Source organism: Pseudophryne corroboree, chromosome 4 (assembly GCF_028390025.1).
Source record: "Pseudophryne corroboree isolate aPseCor3 chromosome 4, aPseCor3.hap2, whole genome shotgun sequence".
Classification (NCBI taxonomy): Eukaryota; Metazoa; Chordata; class Amphibia; order Anura; family Myobatrachidae; genus Pseudophryne; species Pseudophryne corroboree.
This window is the reverse complement of record NC_086447.1, coordinates 927,414,451-927,433,069: the sequence shown is the minus strand read 5'-3', so window position 1 is coordinate 927,433,069 and position 18,619 is coordinate 927,414,451. Positions and strand designations below refer to the sequence as shown.

Genomic DNA, 18,619 nt, shown 5'->3' with positions numbered 1-18,619 from the left:
GTGAAACACTGACACCACCTTAGGGAGAGAACTGGGGACGAGTCCGCAGCTCTGCCCTGTCCGAATGGACAAACAGATATGGGCTTTTTTTGAGAAAAAAACCACCAATTTGACACTCGCCTGGTCCAGGCCAGGTCCAAGAGCATGTTCACTTTTCATGTGAGATGCTTCAAATCCACAGATTTGACTGGTTTTAAACCAATGTGTTTTGAGGAATCCCAGAACTACGTTGAGATCCCACAGTGCCACTGGAGGCACAAAAGGGGGTTGTATATGCAATACTCCCTTGACAAACTTCTGGACTTCAGGAACTGAAGCCAATTCTTTCTGGAAGAAAAATCGACAGGGCCGAAATTTGAACCTTAATGGACCCCAATTTGAGGCCCATAGACACTCCTGTTTGCAGGAAATGCAGGAATCGACCGAGTTGAAATTTCTTCGTGGGGCCTTCCTGGCCTCACACCACGCAACATATTTTCGCCACATGTGGTGATAATGTTGTGCGGTCACCTCCTTTCTGGTTTTGACCAGGGTAGGAATGACCTCTTCCTGAATGCCTTTTCCCTTAGGATCCGGCGTTCCACCGCCATGCCGTCAAACGCAGCTGCGGTAAGTCTTGGAACAGACATGGTACTTGCTGAAACAAGTCCCTTCTTAGCGGCAGAGGCCATAAGTCCTCTGTGAGCATCTCTTGAAGTTCCGGGTACCAAGTCCTTCTTGGCCAATCCGGAGCCATGAGTATAGTTCTTACTCCTCTACGTCTTATAATTCTCAGTACCTTAGGTATGAAAAGCAGAGGATGGAACACATACACCGACTGGTACACCCACGGTGTTACCAGAACGTCCACAGCTATTGCCTGAGGGTCTCTTAACCTGGCGCAATACCTGTCCCGTTTTTTGTTCAGACGGGACGCCATCATGTCCACCTTTGGTAATTCCCAACGGTTTACAATCATGTGGAAAACTTCCCCATGAAGTTCCCACTCTGCCGGGCGGAGGTCGTGCCTACTGAGGAAGTCTGCTTCCCAGTTTCCATTCCCGGAATGAAACACTGCTGACAGTGCTATCACATGATTTTCCGCCCAGCGAAAAGTCCTTGCAGTTTTTGCCACTGCCCTCCTGCTTCTTGTGCCGCCCTGTCTATTTACGTGGGCGACTGCCGTGATGTTTTATCCCACTGGATCAATACCGGCTGACCTTGAAGCAGAGGTCTTGCTAAGCTTAGAGCATTATAAATTTACCCTTAGCTATATTTATGTGGAGAAAAGTCTCCAGACTTGATCACACTCCCTGGAAATTTTTTCCTTGTGTGACTGCTCCCCAGCCTCTCGGGCTGGCCTCCGTGGTCACCAACATCCAAAACTGAATGCCGAATCTGCGGCCCTCTAGAAGATGAGCACTCTGTAACCACCACAGGAGAGACACCCTTGTCCTTGGATATAGGGTTATCCGCTGATGCATCTGAAGATGCGATCCGGACCATTTGTCCAGCAGATCCCACTGAAAAGTTCTTGCATGAAATCTGCCGACTGGAATTGCTTCGAAGGAAGTCACCATTTTTTTACCATGGCCCTTGTGCAATGATGCACTGATTTTTGGAGGTTCCTGACTAGCTCGGATAACTCCCTGGCTTTCTCTTCCGGGAGAAACACCTTTTTCTGGACTGTGTCCAGAATCATCCCTAAGCACAGGAGACTTGTTGTCGGGATCAGCTGCGATTTTGGAATCTTTAGAATCCACCCCTGCTGTTGTAACAGTATCCGAGATAGTGCTACTCCGACCTCCAACTGTTCCCTGGACTTTGCCCTTATCAGGAGATCGTCCAAGTAAGGGATAATTAAGACGCCTTTTCTTCGAAGAAGAACCATCATTTCGGCCATTACCTTGGTAAAGACCCGGGGTGCCGTGGACAATCCAAACGGCAGCGTCTGAAACTGATAGTGACAGTTCTGTACCACGAACCTGAGGTACCCTTAGTGATAAGGGCAAATTTTGGACATAGAGGTAAGCATCCCTGATGTCCCGGGACACTATATAGTCCCCTTCTTCCTGGTTCGTTATCACTGCTCTGAGTGACTCCATCTTGATTTGAACCTTTGTAAGTGTTCAAATTTTTTTAGATTTAGAATAGGTCTCACCTAGCCTTCTGGCTTCAGTACCACAATATAGTGTGGAATAATACCCCTTTTCTTGTTGTAGGAGGGGTAATTTAATTATCACCTGCTGGGAATACAGCTCGTGAATTGTTTCCCATACTGCCTCCTTGTCGGAGGGAGACCTTGGTAAAGCAGACTTCAGGAGCCTGCGCAGGGGAAACGTCTCGACATTCCAATCTGTACCCCTGGGATACTACTTGTAGGATCCAGGGGTCCTGTACGGTCTCAGCGCCATGCTGAGAGCTTGTCAGAAGCGGTGGAACGCTTCTGTTCCTGGGAATGGGCTGCCTGCTGCAGTCTTCTTCCCTTTCCTCTATCCCTGGGCAGATATTATCTTATAGGGACGAAAGGACAGAAGCTGAAAAGACGGTGTCTTTTTCTGCAGAGATGTGACTTAGGGTAAAAATGGTGGATTTTCCAGCAGTTGCCGTGGCCACCAGGTCCGATGGACCGTCCCCAAATAACTCCTCTTCCTTTATACGGCAATACACCTTTGTGCCGTTTGGAATCTGCATCACCTGACCACTGTCGTGTCCATAAACATCTTCTGGCAGATATGGACATCGCACTTACTCTTGATGCCAGAGTGCAAATATCCCTCTGTGCATCTCGCATATATAGAAATGCATCCTTTAAATGCTCTATAGTCAATAAAATACTGTCCCTGTCAAGGGTATCAATATTTTTAGTCAGGGAATCCGACCAAGCCACCCCAGCTCTGCACATCCAGGCTGAGGCGATCGCTGGTCGCAGTATAACACCAGTATGTGTGTATATACTTTTTATGATATTTTCCAGCCTCCTGTCAGCTGGCTCCTTGAGGACGGCCCTATCTATAGACGGTACCGCCACTTGTTCTGATAAGCGTGTGAGCGCCTTATCCACCCTAAGGGGTGTTTCCCAACGCGCCCTAACTTCTGGCGGGAAAGGGTATACCGCCCATATTTTCTATCGGGGGGAACCCACGCATCATCACACACTTCATTTAATTTATCTGATTCAGGAAAAACTACGGTAGTTTTTTCACATCCCACATAATACCCTCTTTTGTGGTACTTGTAGTATCAGAAATATGTAACACCTCCTTCATTGCCCTTAACGTGTGGCCCTAATAAGGAATACGTTTGTTTATTCACCGTCGACACTGGATTCAGTGTCCCTGTCTGTGTCGACCGACTAAAGTAAACGGGCGTTTTAAAACCCCTGACGGTGTTTTTTTTTTTGAGACGTCTGGACCGGTACTAATTGTTTGTCGGCCGTCTCATGTCGTCAACCGACCTTGGCGCGTGTTGACATTATCACGTAATTCCCTAAATAAGCCATCCATTCCGGTGTCGACTCCCTAGAGAGTGACATCACCATTACAGGCAATTGCTCCGCCTCCTCACCAACATCGTCCTCATACATGTCGACACACACGTACCGACACACAGCACACACACAGGGAATGCTCTGATAGAGGACAGGACCTACTAGCCCTTTGGAGAGACAGAGGGAGAGTTTGCCAGCACACACCAAAAACGCTATAATTATATAGGGACAACCTTATATAAGTGTTTTCCCTTATAGCATCTTTTTTATATATTTCTAACGCCAAATTAGTGCCCCCCCTCTCTGTTTTAACCCTGTTTCTGTAGTGCAGTGCAGGGGAGAGCCTGGGAGCCTTCCCTCCAGCCTTTCTGTGAGGGAAAATGGCGCTGTGTGCTGAGGAGATAGGCCCCGCCCCTTTTTCGGCGGCCTCGTCTCCCGCTCTTAACGGATTCTGGCAGGGGTTAAATATCTCCATATAGCCCCCGGAGGCTATATGTGAGGTATTTTTAGCCAAAAATAGGTTTTCATTGCCTCCCAGGGCGCCCCCCTCCCAGCGCCCTGCACCCTCAGTGACTGCCGTGTGAAGTGTGCTGAGAGGAAATGGCGCACAGCTGCAGTGCTGTGCGCTACCTTAAGAAGACTGAGGAGTCTTCATGCCGCCGATTCTGGACCTTCTTCTTGTTTCAGCATCTGCAAGGGGGCCGGCGGCGAGGCTCCGGTGACCATCCAGGCTGTACCTGTGATCGTCCCTCTGGAGCTAATGTCCAGTAGCCAAAGAAGCCAATCCATCCTGCACGCAGGTGAGTTCACTTCTTCTCCCCTAAGTCCCTCGTTGCAGTGATCCTGTTGCCAGCAGGACTCACTGTAAAATAAAAAACCTAAGCTAAACTTTTCTAAGCAGCTCTTTAGGAGAGCCACCTAGATTGCACCCTTCTCGGCCGGGCACAAAAATCTAACTGAGGCTTGGAGGAGGGTCATAGGGGGAGGAGCCAGTGCACACCACCTGATCCTAAAGCTTTACTTTTTGTGCCCTGTCTCCTGCGGAGCCGCTATTCCCCATGGTCCTTTCAGGAACCCCAGCATCCACTAGGACGATAGAGAAATAAACATAATAATATAATTATAAAATTCAACACGATTGATACAAATCAGGACCAAATGTCCAACAATAATGTACAAATTATGAAGAATGGTTTCTGTGCCTACACATACACACATAGCAATATTCCTGCTCTCATTGGTTGTAAATCATTTGCTACAGGAAGAGAATATGACACTTCTACAGGTTACATACTCCCATTGTTTCCGTCTCCTAGCAACCCCCACCCGCACACTGTACCATCCTCCGTGACGATAAACTGTGCACAGTGTGAATGTTCGTAATAACATCATGCTGCACGGAGGTATCTATCCTAGAGGCGAAGGGGCTGCGTCCCCGAAACGTAGATCTAATAAATACACGGCTTTTCTTCACTTCAATTACAAGACTCCCAGTGCCACACTTATTTCCACTGCTATATATATATATATATATATATATATATATATATATATATATATATATATATATATATATATATATATATATATATATATATATATATATAGAGAGAGAGAGAGATTCTCGTCGGAACCAATATGCCTTTAGTATGACAATATTTAAAAGTTTTTATTCATACAAAAATGAACGATATTTGTAACCTAAACATTCGTCATTGGTACAAATTTCTAAAAATTCAATAAAACAATATAACAATCTTATACATAGACATTTTCCAGTTGATGTGAGGAATTAACAGTCAGGTGATCACAGTCAGAACTTGAAAGAGATGCATCTCCAACCAGATGCTTGTGGCAGAGGCTTTATTAACCCAATATCGCGAAATCCAACGTGTTTCGTCAGTTAGGACTTCATCAGGGGTTTAAAATCAGTTCTTATAACAGAATGGATTACCACTGGTTAAAACTGGTTAAAATTGTCAATGTTACATCCAATCACACGTTCGTTTCAATTGATATGGTATCTAAATAGACTTCATCGTAACAGAAAATAACAATTAGATTGAAGTTAGATGGTGTAATATTCCCTAATCTCTTCAAGGATAGTAGAACCCCACAATCCACATCTGCTTCAATAAGTATCACCAAAAATGGGTCTTAAGAAATTTCAAATCCTGAACAGCACTACTCCTTTATCACAGGGACAGACAGATACAACCTCACAGGATCACAACTACCAGGTTGCGATATTGGGTTAATAAAGCCTCTGCCACAAGCATCTGGTTGGAGATACATCTCTTTCAAGTTCTGACTGTGATCACCTGACTGTAAATTCCTCACATCAACTGGAAAAAGTCTATGTATAAGATTGTTATATTGTTTTATTGAATTTTTAGAAATTTGTACCAATGACGAATGTTTAGGTTACAAATATCGTTCATTTTTGTATGAATAAAAACTTTTAAATATTGTCATACTAAAGGCATATTGGCTCCCACGAGAATCTTTTTCTATTTCCATATCTACTCTTAATAGCTCATCTGACAGAGGGTATTTCTTAGTGGTTTGAGACTAGCGATATAGAGCAAAAAAAGGGTTATCTTTTGTTATATATATATATATATATATGATGATGATTCAATGAAGATCAAGGCCCCGCCTAATGTGCTTCTGTGCACACTCCCACCAATTATGGGTACAAACACCCTGGGGAGACGAGTCCTACGTGGATAAAGCAGACCCCCACAGCGAAATAAATCGACCCCATATAAGTACTGGGCTCGTATGGCACAGGTGATTTCAATTTATACATACAGTATACTACAATTATACAATTACTGTTCCCACACCTTCAGTCTGAGGACAAGTCCTCATAAAAGTCTGATCTCTATAGAGAATGTTTCCTATTGTTTATTTTCTGCTCTTCGCGTGTATAATACGTGCCCCTTCCTATAGCGTCACAGAGTGTATTTAACAATTACATTTTTTGTTTTCTATTTATTTTATTATTTTAAAGGGTGATAAAACGGTGTCGCTGGTGGCACTAGTTAATGGGCGCCCGATGAAGCAATTCAATTGTTACTCCGTTTGGGCGCAAGTGCTGCTGGCAGCCTACAGAGGTGGTGAGCAGAATTGTGCGGAGTGTCCTGTTTGGTTGCCCAAATGGCCCTTTTCGCTGCCAATTCTTTAGTTGGGTTTAGCAGCGATATGCGCCAAACATGGTCTATTTGAGCGCAACGAGTGCAGTAATTGATTTGCGCACAGAACAATAAATCGCTCTTTTGGGTGCCCAATAATTATTATAGCTATTACAGCTGCATGTTTAAAGGTGCGCATTTCCTTAGAGTAAAATGAGAATTGATCTAGGTGGCATGACGCACTGTCAGGCGTAATGTACCGACTCCACGGTGACCGCTGCATACCGTTGCCGGTTATTAGGCTGCTGCGGGTATGTATTCTAGTGGACAGGATCTGAGTTACTGTAATCAGAGGTCAGGTTAGTGTCGGCACAGCTAGAAGGTGTTTCAATATATGTGTACATCTGTTCTCTGCTTTGTACAGTGTATACCTGCCTTATACTGTAGGGGAAGACCTTTATTTATATGGTGCCACAAGGTGTCTGCAGCGCCTAACAAAGCATATAAACAAATGAGCACACAAGAAAACTGTGACTTACAGTAAAAGACAATGCAGGACAAGTACCTGGTACAGTGGGATTCAAGACTGTTTAAATCCTGATGGATCCTGAAAGTACTGGCCTTGGGGTTAGGGATAGGCATTAGGGCAGAGGATCTCAAACTCGGTCCTCGGGGGCCCACACAGTGCATGTTTTGCAGGTCTCCTCACAGAATCGCAAGTGAAATAATTAGTTCCACCTGTGGATCTTTTAAAATGTGTCAGTGAGTAATTAATACACCTGTGCACCTGCTGGGTTACCTGCAAAACATGCACTGTGTGGGCCCCCGAGGACAGAGTTTGAGAACCTGTGCATTAGGGGGATGGTTAGGGTTAAGCAGCGGGGGGGGGGGGGGAAGGGGGTGTCTTGTGTTAAGGTTAGGCTGCAGGAGGGGTGAATTAGGGTAAAAATACAGCGATCTGTTGGGATGCCGCTGTCCGTATTCTGTCTGTCGGGGTTTCGTACCCAACCCATTATAGGGAGTAGATGATCATATAAGTAAGAGAAGGAATGCACACAAGGGAGCAGGGCCCTGCTTATGGGAGCTTACAATCTAAAGAGGAGGGGAATACAGACAGGGGTGACACAGACGGGGTAGACTGACTGTAGAACCACTAGCAATTACCACTAACAGAAATATGTTCTCATACCACTCATGTCTTTTATAATCAGAGACATCAACTCCCGATTGCGTATCACACTGCAGACAACAACATCACCTTCTGTCACCAGAACGCCTACATACCATCGCAATGCGCAATTACCACAAAACACTTGCATTGATAATTTGTACACTGTACTTTTCATGCTGGCAGACAGAAACCACAATAGACAAAATAAAAATGACCAAATTATAAACAAAACTACAAGTAAGTTCCAATCAAGTTGCACAATAACAAGAGAATGTAATAATTACCTGTTGTACAAATTTCTGGTCCACAAACCTCTTTGCAATACTAGGCTGAAAGTCCGGACTCTCCAAAAATCTCAGGAAAAACTCGTATACCAGCTGGAAAACAAATTTAGAAAGAATCCTTTTAATTGAACTTAATATATGGCTTATCAAGATAGATATCTATCAAGTTATTTTCCTATTGTGACAGGTGGAGAAACAATGAGCAAACCCCAAACCAAATGGCAGATGAGCAGTGTGAGACTATATACCAGTCATATCATGTTGCTACGATACCCAGCGTTTAGGACGTGAAATCAGGATGACACTACGTCTGACCAGTCGCACCTTGAAATGACACCAGGTTCTGGCATTGCTCAAGAGAAAAATGATTAACCAACATTCCTAAAAATTCATTCAGATTGCGGTCATTCAGGAGCAGGTGTAAACGACACTGTGTGTGTGTGTGTGTGTGTGTGTGTGTGTGTGTGTGTGTGTGTGTGTGTGTGTGTGTGTGTGTGTGTAAAAGGCAACTTAATTGGATTAACCCATCCAATTACACTCGAGTTTGTTACAGGAAACATCGCATAAATGCACGCAACCAAGAAATGCATAATCCATTTGGAAACGCCAATTGCGGTACGCGCTGTGAGGTTGCGTGACTTTTCAACGAGTGACAACTTCATTAGCAGAATCATATAGACGGCTAAAAGTACAGGAGGTTCTTAAATGGGGGTAAAGGGAATATTATTGCACTCTATATTAATGGTAGGAAATGATAGCCAGCAAGTTGAAAATTGAATCTATAAAAATCAATGCAGAATTGGAATTGGATTGCGATACAATTCACAGTGCTAGTTCTCCATGAGATAAGATCATAGGACCCAACATGAACCCATAAAATGATATACTGAATGACTATATAAATATTACATGGAAACAGAATTTGACAGCCGGTAAGAACCACTTGGCCCATCTAGTCTGTCCTAAACACACATACGGGTTAAATTTTTTTGTCTGGAGCCAATTGACATTCTCATATGGTAAACAGAAGTAGATTGCTCAATAATGTATTACTCCTAAAGAAACAGTCCCCACTGTGAGTTACATTTAGCAAATTTAGCCAGGGTGCCCAGTCTGCCCGTACCCATCTACCCTGCAGCCAGGGTGCCCAGTCTGCCCGTACCCATCTAACCTGCAGCCAGGGCGTCCAGTCTGCCAGTACCCATCTACCCTGCAGCCAGGGCGTCCAGTCTGCCCGTACCCATCTACCCTGCAGCCAGGGCGTCCAGTCTGCCCGTACCCATCTACTCTGCAGCCAGGGCGCCCAGTCTGCCCGTACCCATCTACCCTGCAACCAGGGTGCCCAGTCTGCCCGTACCCATCTACCCTGCAGCCAGGGTGCCCAGTCTGCCCGTACCCATCTACCCTGCAGCCAGGGTGCCCAGTCTGCCCGTACCCATCTACCCTGCAGCCAGGGTGCCCAGTCTGCCCGTACCCATCTACCCTGCAGCCAGGGCGTCCAGTCTGCCCGTACCCATCTACCCTGCAGCCAGGGTGCCCAGTCTGCCCGTACCCATCTACCACCCTGCAGCCAGGGCGTCCAGTCTGCCAGTACCCATCTACCCTGCAGCCAGGGTGCCCAGTCTGCCCGTACCCATCTACCCTGCAGCCAGGGCGTCCAGTCTGCCCGTACCCATCTACCCTGCAGCCAGGGCGTCCAGTCTGCCCGTACCCATCTACTCTGCAGCCAGGGCGTCCATGCTGCCCGTACCCATCTACCCTGCAGCCAGGGCGTCCAGTCTGCCCGTACCCATCTACTCTGCAGCCAGGGTGCCCAGTCTGCCCATACCCATCTACCCTGCAACCAGGGTGCCCAGTCTGCCCGTACCCATCTACCCTGCAGCCAGGGTGCCCAGTCTGCCCGTACCCATCTACCCTGCAGCCAGGGTGCCCAGTCTGCCCGTACCCATCTACCCTGCAGCCAGGGCATCCAGTCTGCCCGTACCCATCTACTCTGCAGCCAGGGCATCCAGTCTGCCCGTACCCATCTACTCTGCAGCCAGGGCGTCCAGTCTGCCCATACCCATCTACTCTGCAGCCAGGGTGCCCAGTCTGCCAGTACCCATCTACCCTGCAGCCAGGGTGCCCAGTCTGCCAGTACCCATCTACCCTGCAGCCAGGGTGCCCAGTCTGCCAGTACCCATCTACCCTGCAGCCAGGCTGCCCAGTACTGGAGCTGAATTGTGCCCAGTTATTAAGTAGCAAACTATGGCTGACAGAACAATCCATTTACCATAAAACACATGAAGCCATTATATCCGCAAAGTCCTGATAACACGAGTGATAAGTTCTGATATCAATACTTATAAATATGAACACACAGTATTCATGAGACTATTTCATGGTAAGAACTAAACGTGTGGTCTCACACTGTAACCTCTTCTGCACCATTATATTGCTCCACGTAATGGGGGATGGGTGATTGCAGCGTCCTGTAGCACATAAGTAACAAAAACTAATATCTCACTATTATCACTCGCAATGTTACATCATCCAGGCAGGTGGGAACCAATGTCATTTATAACAATAGGAGGTTTCCCTCTAGCTTACAAAATCTACTGCCTGGCATTCCCTATGTGCTGGACGGTTCCCCCAGTGCTTTATCTCAGGTTAGTGAGATCCTAAAGCAGACGCGTTACACGCTGTGTGCGATGGTTTTTCCCAGTCACAGGATGCATGGAAGAGAGTTCTATACGGACTGTAATGGGACAATGAGCAAGATCCCGTTACTGGATGGGGAGATGAGGCCACCTCTTACACTCCGGTCAGCTGTCCCGTACACTCTCCACGTCATCACTCCCCTGACGCACAGAAACAGCAGCATATTACTGTACCACACATAACAATTACACGGACAGTACACCGAGATCCTGCTACATACCATTTGTTCTGCAATCTGTTCATTCTTTCCAAGTCATTTCTTATTAACCCAGAGATCTTATTGTGTGTAACCCAAATACTATCATGCTATGACTCCGGACACTGTACAGCGCTCATATAATAAGTCACATTATCCACTCCCCATCGCCTCCACCGAGCAGGGGGCGTGCGCTCTACACCCCCATCGCCTCCACCGAGCAGGGGGCGCACACTCCATACCCCCATCGCCTCCACCGAGCAGGGGGCGCACACTCCATACCCCCATCGCCTCCACCGAGCAGGGGGCGCACGTTCTACACCCCCTATCGCCTCCACCGAGCAGAGGGCGCACGCTCTATACCCCCAACGCCTCCACCGAGCAGGGGGCGCACGCTCTACACCCCCATCGCCTCCACCGAGCAGGGGGCGCACGCTCCATACCCCCATCGCCTCCACCGAGCAGGGGGCGCACGCTCTATACCCCCCATCGCCACCACCGAGCAGGGGGCGCACGCTTTACACCCCCAACGCCTCCACCGAGCAGGGGGCGCACGCTCCATGCCCCCATCGCCTCCACCGAGCAGGGGGCGCACGCTCTATACCCCCCATCGCCACCACCGAGCAGGGGGCGCACGCTCTATACCCCCCATCGCCACCACCGAGCAGGGGGCGCACGCTCTACACCCCCAACGCCTCCACCGAGCAGGGGGCACACGCTCCATGCCCCCATCGCCTCCACCGAGCAGGGGGCGCACGCTCTACACCCCCATCGCCTCCACCGAGCAGGGGGGCGCACGCTCTACACCCCCATCGCCTCCACCGAGCAGGGGGCGCACGCTCTACACCCCCATCGCCTCCACCGAGCAGGGGGCGCACGCTCTACACCCCCATCGCCTCCACCGAGCAGGGGGCGCACGCTCTACACCCCCATCGCCTCCACCGAGCAGGGGGCGCACGCTCCATACCCCCATCGCCTCCACCGAGCAGGGGGCGCACGCTCCATACCCCCATCGAACAAGGGGCGCACGCTCCCTGCCCCCATCGTGCAGGGGGCGCACACACTATACCCCCCATCGCCACCACCGTGCAGGGGGCGCACACTCTATACCCCACATCGCCACCACCGTGCAGGGGGCGCACACTCTATACCCCCCATCGCCACCACCGTGCAGGGGGCGCACACTCTATACCCCCCATCGCCACCACCGCGCAGGGGGCGCACACTCTATAGCCCCCATCGCCACCACCGTGCAGGGGGCGCACACTGTATACCCCCCATCGCCACCACCGTGCAGGGGGCGCACACTGTATACCCCCCATCGCCACCACCGTGCAGGGGGCGCACACTCTATACCCCCCATCGCCACCACCGTGCAGGGGGCGCACACTCTATACCCCCCATCGCCACCACCGTGCAGGGGGCGCACACTCTATACCCCCCATCGCCACCACGGTGCAGGGGGCGCACACTCTATACCCCCCATCGCCACCACGGTGCAGGGGGCGCACACTCTATACCCCCCATCGCCACCACGGTGCAGGGGGCGCACACTCTATACCCCCCATCGCCACCACGGTGCAGGGGGCGCACACTCTATACCCCCCATCGCCACCACGGTGCAGGGGGCGCACACTCTATACCCCCCATCGCCACCACGGTGCAGGGGGCGCACACTCTATACCCCCATCGACACCACCGTGCAGGGGGCGCACACTCTATACCCCCCATCGCCACCACCGTGCAGGGGGCGCACACTCTATACCCCCCATCGCCACCACCGTGCAGGGGGCGCACACTCTATACCCCCACCTTCACCGCACAGAGGGTACACACTCTATAACCCCCCACAAGGTAACGTTGACTTGTAGTTCTGTAACACCTGCAATGGCAGAGAAAGCATCTGCTGATCACTAATAAATGTACTGTATGAATGTAGATCATCAATACAATGCAACAAGTATATACCGGTTAGAAACCTGCAAGGCGGAGGCTAGCCACTGGGCAGTATCCAGGGAATTCTCCAACACCACTGTCCCCAGACATGCATTACTGACAAGTAATAGTGCTGGATCTGACCAAGCCCTCTGGCTGCCACAATCAGGTGATTTCACGCGTCAGCTCAGACCAGGAACAGAAACCATGCGTGTCTCCAAGAGACCGAACCCTGAACAAACAGCATGGTTACAGCTCATGCCCACCTGTATGTGCGGCCACGACGCTTCCAACGTTGGCTCGTCCTCTTCGGGATCAAAGTCTGGATTGTCACTGGGCGGGAGTGTTCTAAATATATTTGAGCTAATCTGTAACAAAGCAGAGAGAAGAGCACCAGTTACACAACACGGAGGAATCAAATACTATTGAAACCAGACGGGAGAAATTATCGATATTAATAAAGAACCAGCATATTACGCAGTGTAGACTGAAGGGATCAGGGTGGAAATAAATACAGAACATGAAACAGATGGTTACAATCTGAGATGTGTGGGGAACCCTCGTTATATGAAGCAGTGGGAATACAATTGTAGCTGGCGGAAGTACATGTGGGATACTGTAAAGGCAGAGGCAGTATCTGCTGCTAAAAATAAAGGTGTAATGTGGATGGAGTAAGGAGAGGCCATGGGAGATGGCGACATGTAAGAGGAAGACAGAGGACACGGTCACCATTTATCTTACATGGAGCCCTTCCGCTCCAGACTGTCCCTTGTGCTGCCGGTCACCAGCTCACCGCTGTACACAATCACTGGGAGGCTTGTTTCAGTGTCAGATTAAAAAACATTTCTTGACTTATCCACCAAAGTATTAAAACGGAGACAGAATTCAATGGATGTGTAAAGTGCTGCAGTGCATACACTCTATACGGTGTTATGGTTAAAGAGCCGCAGCACACACTATAAAGTATGAGAAGGCGCCGCAGCACACACTATAAAGTATTATGAGAAGGCGCCGCAGCACACACTATAGTATTATGGGAAGGCGCCGCAGCACACACTATATAGTATTATGGGAAGGCGCCGCAGCACACACTATAAAGTATTATGAGAAGGCGCCGCAGCACACACACTATAGTATTATGAGAAGGCGCAGCAGCAGCACACACTATATAGTATTATGAGAAGGCGCCGCAGCGCACACACTATAGTATTATGAGAAGGCGCAACAGCAGTACACACTATATAGTATTATGGGAAGGTGCAGCAGCAGCACACACTATATAGTATTATGGGAAGGCGCCGCAGCACACACTATATAGTATTATGAGAAGGCGCCACAGAACACACTATATAGTATTATGAGAAGGCGCCGCAGCACACACCATATGGTATTATGAGAAGGCGCCACAGCACACACTATATAGTATTATGGGAAGGCGCCGCAGCACACACTATATAGTATTATGGGAAGGCGCCGCAGCACACACTATAAAGTATTATGAGAAGGCGCCGCAGCACACACACTATAGTATTATGAGAAGGCGCAGCAGCAGCACACACTATATAGTATTATGAGAAGGCGCCGCAGCACACACACTATAGTATTATGAGAAGGCGCAGCAGCAGTACACACTATATAGTATTATGGGAAGGCGCCGCAGCACACACTATATAGTATTATGAGAAGGCGCCACAGAACACACTATATAGTATTATGAGAAGGCGCCGCAGCACACACCATATGGTATTATGAGAAGGCGCCACAGCACACACTATATAGTATTATGGGAAGACACCGTGGCACACACACATTATATAGTATTATGGGAAGGCGCCGCAGCACACACTATATAGTATTATGAGAAGGCGCCGCAGCACACACACTATATAGTATTATGGGAAGGCACCGCAGCACACACTATAAAGTATTATGAGAAGGCGCCGCAGCACACACACTATAGTATTATGAGAAGGCGCAGCAGCAGCACACACTATATAGTATTATGAGAAGGCGCCGCAGCACACACTATATAGTATTATGGGAAGGCGCCGCAGCACACACACTATAGTATTATGAGAAGGCGCAGCAGCAGCACACACTATATAGTATTATGAGAAGGCGCCGCAGCACACACTATATAGTATTATGAGAAGGCGCAGCAGCAGCACACACTATAAAGTATTATGAGAAGGCGCCGCAGCACACACTATATAGAATTATGGGAAGGCGCCGCAGCACACACACTATAGTATTATGAGAAGGCGCAGCAGCAGCACACACTAATATAGTATTATGGGAAGGCGCAGCAGCACACACTAATATAGTATTATGGGAAGGCGCCGCAGCACACACTATATAGTATTAGAAGGCGCCGCAGCACACACTATATAGTATTATGAGAAGGCGCCGCAGCACACACTAAATAGTATTATGGGAAGGCGCCGCAGCACACACTATATAGTATTATGGGAAGGCGCCGCAGCACACACTATATAGTATTATGGGAAGGCGCCACAGCACACACACTATATAGTATTATGGGAAGGCGCCGCAGCAGCACACACTATATAGTATTATGGGAAGGCGCCGCAGCACACACTATATAGTATTATGGGAAGACACCGCAGCACACACACATTATATAGTATTATGGGAAGGCGCCGCAGCACACACTATGTATTATGAGAAGGCGCCGCAACACACTATATAGTATTATGGGAAGGCGCAGCAGCAGCACACACTATATAGTATTATGGGAAGGCGCAGCAGCAGCACACTATATAGTATTATGGGAAGGCGCAGAGCAGCACACACTATATAGTATTATGGGAAGGCGCCGCAGCACACACTATATAATATTATGAGAAGGCGCCGCAGTACACACTATATAGTATTATGGGAAGGCGCAGCAGCAGCACACACTATATAGTATTATGGGAAGGCGCCGCAGCAGCACACTATATAGTATTATGAGAAGGCGCCACAGCACACACTATATAGTATTATGAGAAGGCGCCGCAGCACACACCATATGGTATTATGAGAAGGCGCCACAGCACACACTATATAGTATTATGGGAAGACACCGTGGCACACACACACTATATAGTATTATGAGAAGGCGCCGCAGCACACACACTATATAGTATTATGGGAAGGCACCGCAGCACACACACTAGATAGTATTATGGGAAGGCACCGCAGCACACACTAAATAGTATTCTGAGAAGGCGCCGCAGCGCACACGCTATATAGCAGGGCTGGCCAAACCGGTCCTCGAGATCTACCAACAGTTCATGTTTTCCAGGCCTCCTGGAGATCTGTAGAATTGTTAGTTAGGAATGAATGCAGCACATCTTAATAAGTAATGACTACACCTGTGCACCAGCTAGGTGGTCTGGAAAATGTGTACTGTTGGTAGATCTCGAGGACTGGTTTGGCCAGCCCTGCTATATAGTATTATGGGAAGGCGCCGCAGCAGCACACACACTATATAGTATTATGGGAAGGCGCCGCATCACACACACACACACTGCAGTATGGGCAACGCGCTGCACCGCACCCACAACAGCATGGGTAAGGCGCCACAGAGTGCACACACTACAGTATGAGCAAGGCACCGTAGGACACACACTATACAGTATTATGGGCAAGGCGCACCATACACACTACGCAGTATTATGGGCAAGGCGCATCACACACACTACACAGTATTATGGGCAAGGCGCACCACACACACTACACAGTATTATGGGCAAGGCGCACCACACACACACACACACACTACACAGTATTATGGGCAAGGCGCACCACACACACTACACAGTATTATGGGCAAGGCGCACCACACACACTACACAGTATTATGGGCAAGGCGCACCACACACACTACACAGTATTATGGGCAAGGCGCACCACACACAATACTATACAGTATTATGGGCAAGGCGCACCACACACATACACACACTATACAGTATTATGGGCAAGGCGCACCACACACAAACACACACTATACAGTATTATGGGCAAGGCGCACCACACACATACACACACTATACAGTATTATGGGCAAGGCGCACCACACACACACACACACACACTATACAGTATTATGGGCAAGGCGCACCACTCACACTACACAGTATTATGGGCAAGGCGCACTACACACACACTATACAGTATTATGGACAAGGCGCACCACACACACTATACAGTATTATGGGCAAGGCACACTACACAGTACTATGAGCAAGGCGCACTATACACACACTATACAGTATTATGGGCAAGGCACACTACACAGTACTATGAGCAAGGCGCACCACTCGCACCATACAATATTATGGGCAAGGCGCACTACACCACTACACACTATACAGTATTATGGGCAAGGCGCACCACACACTATATAGTATTATGGGAAGGTGCCGCAGCACACACTATATAGTATTATGGGAAGGTGCCGCAGCACACACTAAATAGTATTATGGGAAGACGCCGCAGCCGCACACACTATATAGTATTATGGGAAGGCGCAGCAGCAGCACACTATATAGTATTATGGGAAGGCGCAGAGCAGCACACACTATATAGTATTATGGGAAGGCGCAGCAGCAGCACACACTATATAATATTATGAGAAGGCACCACAGCACACACTATATAGTATTATGGGAAGGCGCAGCAGCAGCACACTATATAGTATTATGAGAAGGCGCCACAGCACACACTATATAGTATTATTAGAAGGCGCCGCAGCACACACTATATAGTATTATGAGAAGGCGCCACAGCGTACACTATATAGTATTATGGAAGGCGCAGCAGCACACACTATATAGTATTATGAGAAGGCGCCACAGCACACACTATATAGTATTATGAGAAGGCGCCGCAGCACACACCATATGGTATTATGAGAAGGCGCCACAGCACACACTATATAGTATTATGGGAAGACACCGTGGCACACACACACTATATAGTATTATGAGAAGGCGCCGCAGCACACACACTATATAGTATTATGGGAAGGCACCGCAGCACACACACTAGATAGTATTATGGGAAGGCACCGCAGCACACACTAAATAGTATTCTGAGAAGGCGCCGCAGCACACACGCTATATAGCAGGGCTGGCCAAACCGGTCCTCGAGATCTACCAACAGTTCATGTTTTCCAGGCCTCCTGGAGATCTGTAGAATTGTTAGTTAGGAATGAATGCAGCACATCTTAATAAGTAATGACTACACCTGTGCACCAGCTAGGTGGTCTGGAAAATGTGTACTGTTGGTAGATCTCGAGGACTGGTTTGGCCAGCCCTGCTATATAGTATTATGGGAAGGCGCCGCAGCAGCACACACACTATATAGTATTATGGGAAGGCGCCGCATCACACACACACACACTGCAGTATGGGCAACGCGCTGCACCGCACCCACAACAGCATGGGTAAGGCGCCACAGAGTGCACACACTACAGTATGAGCAAGGCACCGTAGGACACACACTATACAGTATTCTGGGCAAGGTGCTGCTGCACACACTACGCAGTATTATGGGCAAGGCGCACCATACACACTACACAGTATTATGGGCAAGGCGCATCACACACACTACACAGTATTATGGGCAAGGCGCACCACACACACTACACAGTATTATGGGCAAGGCGCACCACACACACACACACACACACTACACAGTATTATGGGCAAGGCGCAC

The 18,619-nt window shown here is 48.6% G+C and overlaps 1 protein-coding gene across 1 annotated transcript in view; it reads right to left on the bottom strand.

Moving 5' to 3' along the window:
* The window catches only part of PPP2R5A (protein phosphatase 2 regulatory subunit B'alpha), a 170,451-nt gene that overhangs the window by 49,505 nt on the left and 102,327 nt on the right, over nucleotides 1–18,619 (bottom strand). Inside the window, exons 3-4 of the mRNA XM_063919047.1 lie at nucleotides 13,159–13,260; nucleotides 8,062–8,154 (exon numbers count right to left, since the gene is read on the bottom strand). Coding sequence (XP_063775117.1) covers nucleotides 8,062–8,154; nucleotides 13,159–13,260 — 195 coding nt within the window. The remainder of the gene's footprint in view (nucleotides 1–8,061; nucleotides 8,155–13,158; nucleotides 13,261–18,619) is intronic.